The sequence below is a fragment of the Muscardinus avellanarius genome (assembly GCF_963383645.1).
Source record: "Muscardinus avellanarius genome assembly, chromosome: 1".
In the NCBI taxonomy this organism is placed as follows: Eukaryota; Metazoa; Chordata; class Mammalia; order Rodentia; family Gliridae; genus Muscardinus; species Muscardinus avellanarius.
In genome coordinates this window covers 88,892,913-88,900,683 of record NC_137786.1, presented here as the reverse complement: position 1 = coordinate 88,900,683, position 7,771 = coordinate 88,892,913, and the positions used below count along the sequence as shown (strand labels likewise).

The 7,771-nt window shown below is 38.1% G+C and overlaps 1 protein-coding gene across 19 annotated transcripts in view; it reads right to left on the bottom strand.

The window, feature by feature from the left end:
* Window positions 1-299: 299 nt before the first annotated feature.
* Window positions 300-7,771, bottom strand: part of PAM (peptidylglycine alpha-amidating monooxygenase) — a gene marked incomplete at both ends in the record, with an annotated part of 173,109 nt that continues 165,637 nt past the window's right edge. For 4 of the 19 annotated variants that reach the window (XM_080711033.1, XM_080711046.1, XM_080711049.1 and 1 more), the window contains 3 exons: window positions 300-481; window positions 1,707-1,760; window positions 4,838-5,041. In XM_080711033.1, coding sequence (XP_080567159.1) covers window positions 300-481; window positions 1,707-1,760; window positions 4,838-5,041 — 440 coding nt within the window. Of the gene's footprint in view, window positions 482-1,706; window positions 1,764-4,837; window positions 5,042-7,771 lie in introns of all 19 variants that reach the window. The other 15 variants (XM_080711050.1, XM_080711038.1, XM_080711042.1 and 12 more) reach the window with 7 other exon arrangements.

Genomic DNA, 7,771 nt, shown 5'->3' with positions numbered 1-7,771 from the left:
AAGTCTCAAAAATGTAAATGAGCAAAGCTTCCATCCTTGGATCAGGACTAGGATGGAAGGAGAGGACTGTTTCTCTACTCTACGTTCATATGAAGACAATGGCACTGTTGTGAAGTTTTAGGAAACTCCTCAATTAAAAACAGAAGCCAACTTAACCAAAGTGAAGTAAATAAAATGTGTACAGTCCCACATAGACTAGTACAGTTTACAATTAAATGCACAGAACTTTAAACGTGCTGGAGGGAAAGGAATCTGGCATTCTTGGTAAATCTCGGTCAACCAAAGTCAAGGCCTGGTGTTTAGGAGGAAGAAGGTGCGGGTGCTGGCAGAGGTGCTGAGTACTCCTCTTCTGATTCACTCCCTTCATCCTCGTCTTTCTCATGGTCACTCCCCTCAGTGCTGAGGCGGTCGAACCCCTTCCGACTGTAGCCTTTTCGGCTTGCAAAGAAATTTCCCAGGTTCAAGCCTCCGCTTCCTTTTCCTGTAGAGAAGCGGATAGTAATGTAGAATTTAAGAACAGTTTACAACAAATAAGCCCAAATTTCCTTGTTAATTATTATTATTTTTGTACGAAGCAGTCTACTTCTGAGCCACATCCCCAGCCCTTTATATTTCTTTATTTTGAATCAAGGTCCTGCTACTTTGCTGAAGGCCCTGCTAAAGTGCTGAGGTTGCCCCTGAACTTGTAATCCTCCTGTCTCAGTCTCCCAAGTTCTGGAATTACAGATGTGTGCCACCATGCCCAGATTTCTTATAAATTCTTAGTAGTAAAAAAAAAAAAATGTCAGAAGTTGGGGATGGGAAAGGGTAGATTTTTGTGTGTGTGGTACTGAGGGTGGAACCCGGGGGCTTTTCTACCTCTGGGCTATACTTTCAGACCTATTTACACTTTATTTGGAAACAGGGTCTCACTAAGTTGCTGAGAGACTCCCTAAGTAGCTGAGGTTGGCTTTGAACCTGTACGATCCTCCTGTCTCAGCCTCCCAAGCGCTGGGATTACAAGTGTGTGCCACCACGCCCGGCTTTTTTTTTTTTTTTTTTTTTTAAAGAGTGACAGAGGCTGAAACAGGAGGATCACACAGGTTTAAAGTGAGCCTCAGCTACTTAATGAGGCTCTCAGCAACTTAGTGAGACCCTGTTTCCAAATAAAGTATAAAAATAGGTCTGGGGAGTATAGCCCAGAGTGGAAAAGCCCCTGGGTTCCACCCCCAGTACCACACACACACACAAAAAAAAAGAGCGACAGAGCCAAAATAAAAAATAAAAAACTCCCCGAAATTATGTGTTTCTGCAGGAATATTTGAGATTCATGGTTCATCTCCTGCTCTTTCCCAGCTCTGTGGAAACTGGCATCCCTTGAGCAGCTCTCCATTTCAATGGCTTTATGAAAAGGTCATCTTCACTATGACAAGCACTGACAGGCCAGCAGAAGTGACAGGAAATTTACCAAAGAAAAATGAAACCAGATAAAAGGCAGGGGAGGAGAATTAGATAATGTCAAATGGCAAGGTGAAAAAATAAAGCTGGGGAATTTGCTGCCAGGCCACACAGTTGGCTTGGTTGATTTCTGCATTTACAATAGGGGGCGCTGTGCTGCATCCCAGGTGTTTAGTTTCAAGAGACAAAATATGAACTTCTTGTTTTAAAAGACACGAGCTTGTTGACTTTGAACCCAACGTGAAGGATTCTAAAGGTCACAGGCATACCTCTAAATCTTCCCAGCACTCTTCCTGAACTTGCCTCAAGTTTGTGTTCAGAATCTGCTAAAAAAAAAAAAAAAGAAAGAAAGAAAAAGAAAAAAGATAGCATAGCATAGTTTAAAATGTGTTTTAGTCATTCTTCCTGGTCATGGGCTTGACTTTCAACACAAAACTAGGACTTCACAAATGATCAAGCAGGCTTGGCTTTTGTCTATATGCCATCCTGAGGGGGAAAAGGCAAAGTATTATTGAAAAGTATACAAGGGACTGAGATGCACAGATATTGAGATGTATGTAAGGGTTTGACTCCTGTCTGTATCTCTTGTGGACTGTGCAAACTGGATGAATTAATTCTCTGAGCCTTGTTTGTCCTTTGAGAAAAGAGGGATTATTGACAATCTCTACCTGTCTGTAAGGTTTGAGATGGGATGTTGCAATATGATATGCTTAGAACAGTGCCTAATACACAAAAACAAAGCTTTGAGCCAGGCCTGGTGGTGCATACCTGTAACCCCAGTACTTGTGAGGCAGAGACTAAAGGATTGCAGGTTTGAGGTTGGCCTTAGAAACTTAGCAAGACCTTGTTTAATAAAAATAATAAAAGGGATGGGAATGTGGCTCAGAAGTAGAATGTACCTGGGCTCAAACCCCATTATCAAAAAAAAAAAAAAAAGAGAGAGAGAGAGAGAGAAAAGAAAAAATAAAGCTTTGGATTCATGCACGCCATTTCTCTTTTGCAGGAAGCTTAAGTGAAGGGAAAGGACATAAAATCCTGAGTGTTTTCCGAGTACACAAGGTGACCTAGAGTGTCTGCATGGGCTTCTACCTCTGTGAAGAATGGATTCTCTTTCTTTATATAGGACACTACTCCAGATTGATTTCATTTTTTCCTCACTGTATATCCTCCTGTTCTTTCTACCCTGTTACCACTACTCCATCAAGGATTAGGGAAGCTGATCTCAGGTCTATTTAGTCCCACCAGGACTAGAAGCAGTAAAATGGGGAAAATAACAGGCAGATGACAGAGGGATAGTTGAGAGAGCGGAGAGGGACAGAAATAAGCAAAAAGAAATGAAGTATCTACTAAGATTGTTAGAAAGCCCAAAAGTAGACTGTTAGTTCCACAGGGATGCCCTACATCCCTCATTCATATTTGTATTTCCTGCACTTGTTTCAGAATCTGATGTAGGGCAGCAGTGGAGTGTACAGTGATGGTGAATAAAAGGTTCTTTCAGGGGGTTTCTAGAAAACAGAATAGATAAAATCCATTGATAATAAATGTTGAAAAAAGTTGAGAGGCCGATCTACTTTTAAAATTAATTGTATTCAACAGAACCATACAGAATTGCAATTTTACATTATTTTACACGATTCATGGATGAAAAATGGCAATTTCCAGTGGATCAAACTGGGTCACTGCCTTCTCAATGCATTCCTATAAAGTCAGCATTACACACAAGTGCCATGTCACATGTCCTTAATGGCAAACAGAAGAGACCAAACTCTCTTGACTCCTTAGTCCCTCCTTCTTCCAGTATGAACTGGGTACCAGCTTTCTAATATCTGCCACCCCACCTATGTGCTCCTAATTATATGTATTGATCATCACTTTTACTACCCTCTATCATAGCTTTTGCATGACATCTCTTGCTTATGTGTCATCTGTTTTTTGAGCTCCATTTATTTATTCACTCAACCTACAACAACTACTTATTGATGCCCTAGTGCCAAAAACTGTTACTTGTGATAGGAACAGAACAGTAAAGACGACACATGAGAATCCTGCTCTCCTGAAGCTTCTATATAACTCTATGAAGATAATAACTATTTCTTTCTGTCCCTACTTAAGACAGTTCCAGATCAATAAAGAGGCTCAATAGAAGTCCTCTTTGGGAAGAGTTAACTATATTTTTGCAGAGATTTATAACAGTAGAAGAAACTCTGACTATATTTTTTGCAGAAGATCTATGAAAAGCAAAAGAAAGGCAAAAGAAATTCCATTCCACAACCTATTAAATCAAATTCTGCTTCCTGTTTCTGCATCTTTCTGTGTCAGGGCTTTGCCATGAGCACTGAATCTCTGCCATGGCTGCCTTGACCTGAAATTAGATCAGATTCTCTTTCTTGATCAAATGCTGCTGCCTCTCAGTCTGGTCCACACAATCCTTCCCAAATGTAGCTTTAGACTCTTCCTTTAGGATCCGGGGGCCCTGCCAAAGGACTGCTACTGACAGGTGGGAAAAAAGAGTTGGGTCAACTGTTTATTTATTTGGATGTCTTGGAAGGAACTCAGCTCCTGGATCCTTTATAGTCAGAATGATTTTGTAAAATACTGATTCCTTTGCTTGGACCCTGCCTTTTCAGTTAGGGTAGACTAATGACTTACATTAAGACTATTTGAAGACTACCCAGTAGTTTTTTTTATAGACATAGGTAGTTTCTTGATAAAGCTGAAGTTTGAGACATGAATCTGTTATTACTCTATTTTCAATGATTACTTATCAAAATCATTGTAGATACTGAGTACACTAGATGCTAAGTACTTTGATAAATGCTTTCTATATGTTATCTCATTAACTCTTTTTATAACCTTATTAGTTAAGCATTTCATTCCTACTTTTATGCATGAGGAAACTGTGGTTTAGGGAGATAAAAGTAACTTGCCCAAGGTCATGTAGCTAGGAACTATATACCTAGTCTGATGGGGAAAAATATAATCTCAAAATGACTGGCATAAACTCAAAATAACAATAGCAACCATTCTTTGAGGTGGGCCAGTTTTAAAAGCAAGGTCTCCTTCTCCTTCCTGATTGGTGAGCTAATGTATTCTGATTCTAGTATTTACACATTTGTATGGAGATTCAAAATACTCTTAAGCCAATTATTAAAAGGCAGTGTTGAAGGTTGTATTATCATCTACCTAGATTTCTGAGGCTTCAGACATATTTTCTACTGATATTAATTATTGACAGTATCTGAAACACAGACAATAACATTAAAAAAAGCAGAGAGCATTAAAACAAAACAAAACAAAATACTAATAACACTGGGAAAAAATAACACTCAAACTACCAAGGACAATTAGGCCAAACATTTTCAAAGGCAGGTTCCAATTTCAAGGGACTCATTTTACTTGCCTCCAAAGGCCCTTGATTTTTTCCACCGAATAAAGATGGCAATGGCCAGCAGGACAACCAGAGGAATAACCAGAAGGGTTGTAATGAGAATCACGGGCACTCCCGAGCCTGGCTCTTTGGTCAGTTTCTGTTTCTCTTGCATCTTCTGCAATTCTGAGGAGGTGGGTTTGTTCTCCATTTTGGTTTCAACCACTGCCTCGGCTTCTTCAGGGAAAGAAGAGTTCACAATATTCAACTGACTCAAAGATCCCAGAAACCTTTCACCCACCCCCTACCCTGTCAAGTCAACAATTGTTCACAAAGAACTCGCTGAGTCCAGTGTGCATGGGGTCCATGTTCTAATGTCTGAAGCTACAAAGCTGGAAGCAGGTTTGTGATTAGTTATTTCCACTAAGTAGTTTTTCACCTTCAAATTGTTTTTTTTTTTGCTTCTATCTTTAATCCCCTCTTTAGCTATAACTCCACAAAATATGCACCCTTCTTTTCCATTTTTTTCAAGGTTAAAAATTACAGGAAACATTGTGTAAGGGGAAAGAATTGATGTGCATACTCGAGTCAAACAAAGTTGAACTCAAATTCCAACTCCTTTGTATCAGCAGTATAACTTTGGGCAAGTCACTTAAATTATTTGGGCCTTGGTAACCTTATTTTTAAAACTGCGATAAGTGATCTCTCCTTCATAAGCCATTGTTATGTGTCTGTCATAAAGAATATGCTTAGTATGTATTTGTTTCCTTGTGACTTTAGTTAATGAATCTCTTTCACGTTCAATTAAATATAGTATTACAAGGAGAAAAAGGAACTGAATCTTTTCCAGGTTCTTTCATACAGTTCTCAGTAAAATGTAAACATGCACAAATGCAATGTAGATCATTTTATTGGTGATAGAAATAACTTATCCAACTATTATGTGACATTGGCAAGCAATGGGTAAAGATCAGGCCTAAAACACTATTTGAGAAACCAAAGCAACAAAACTATAGTAGCTACTGCAGGAATCTTAATTATAACTGGCTTGAAAGTGAAGTTGGCCCTTTCAACATTCATGAAGCACATATGTGTTTGTATAAATAAAACATAATGTGCAAAGGCTGATAAGAATTTGCCCAGACTAAAAATTACAACCACGTTTTCCAAAACCTCACAAGGTTTCTGGAATTTCTGTGTCTTTGTGCATCTTTTTGCCCTCTAATACAGAGTGACTGGTATGGTCTCAGGGAGATTTTGACCAAGTGGCAAGGACAGGTAGCTTTCCCAATCAGGAGAATTTATGGTTAATGTATATGTGAGAACTTAGTTTAATAATTTGCTGGACACTCCTCTAAGGACATTTTTCCTAAAATACTTAAGATATGGTAAATATAATTTATGGTACAAGCAAATGACAGGTTGACAATTTTCACTTGAATGTTCTGAACCAGCCTCCTCCAGTCTCAATTACATGTATTGATTGAGCATGCAGCAGGTCAGGCATTACCCTACTTCAGTCTTTACACAAAACCTATAGGTAGGGACAATTTTTATTACCATTTTGCAGATGCTCTTGAAGTCCTTATTTCATTTCCTAGGCTAGGGGTAAAGGGAGATCATAATTCCCCTTCTTTGGTTCACGAGCAGAGAGGGAAGGAAAAAGACCTACATGGCTCAAATGTAATATTTTTAAGTCTCAGTTTCCAAGAGGAATATAAGTGTGATTCCTACTTTCTGATCAGCAGTTTGTCTTTTTATTTTGTATTATATAGGATATACAAAAATTCTCTATATTTAAGCAGAAAAAATAACAAAATAAGATCATAGGATTAAAAAAAACATAAGCTAGAGATGTAGGTTGGCATTCAAGAATATGCTGCTTTGGAGAAGAAAGGTCTGTTTTTATTTGAAGGCAGGTATTTCCAGAGTAATTACCTAACATTTTCTTTCTTTCTTTCTTTTTTCTTTTTTCTTTTCTTTTTTTTTTTTGTGTGTGTGGTACTGAGGGTGGAACTGAGGGGCTTTTCTACCTCCAGGCTATACTTCAAGACCTATTTTTAAAAATATTTTGTTTGGAAACAGGGTATCACTAAGTTGCTGAGAGCCTCAATAAGTAGCTGAGAATGGCTTCGAACCTATGTGATCCTTCTGTCTCAGTCTCCCAAGTGCTGGGATTACAAACGTGCACCACCACGCCCGGCTTACCTAACATTTTCTACATGTCATTTTGTGGGTTTACCTATACCTAATCAGTGATCATGCCAACTCATGTCTTTTTTTTATTGATAAGGCAGAGCCAGGGTTGGGTGATATAGGTGACAGACTAAAAGAATCAGCTAAACATTCCTAGAAAATGTAATGAGATGAGGCAATGAACTTGCTGAGATACACATATGCCATTTTAGAAATTCTTGATTTCCACATAGCTTTTGGTACTTTGAGCATCATCTACTAAAAATAAATATCCTAACTTTTGGAACAAACTGAATTATGTTTGAGATTTAAAAGATGCTCTGCATTTTAAAAGAAAGCTTAAAGTATAAAATTCCCTAGTCTTAAAAAAAAAAAAAAGCTCTTCTCAGGAAGCAACATAGGTAGAGCTAAAAGCCTGAAACAATATTTTTTACTTAAGAGTCTAAGTATTCCATTCAAAGAACAAATAACAATAATCCAAATTATAACACTTCTACTTTTATCCTAAACTCTTTTATTAAAAACCCAACAACTTAGAGAATTCCTGATGAATGAGGATTGTAGATGCTCTAAGATAAGCCAGGACCTGGGACTTTCAGAAGATTATGGGATACTGATCATGACACTCTTATTCTATCATTTAAGATGCCAGATGTATTCTATCCAGAGCAAAAACATCTTAAAATCTTGTAGTATCATAAGCTCTTATGCTGATATATAAGAGTGTTTTTCTTCATCTTTAAAGCAATGCATTTAGAAAGAAAGGTTCAC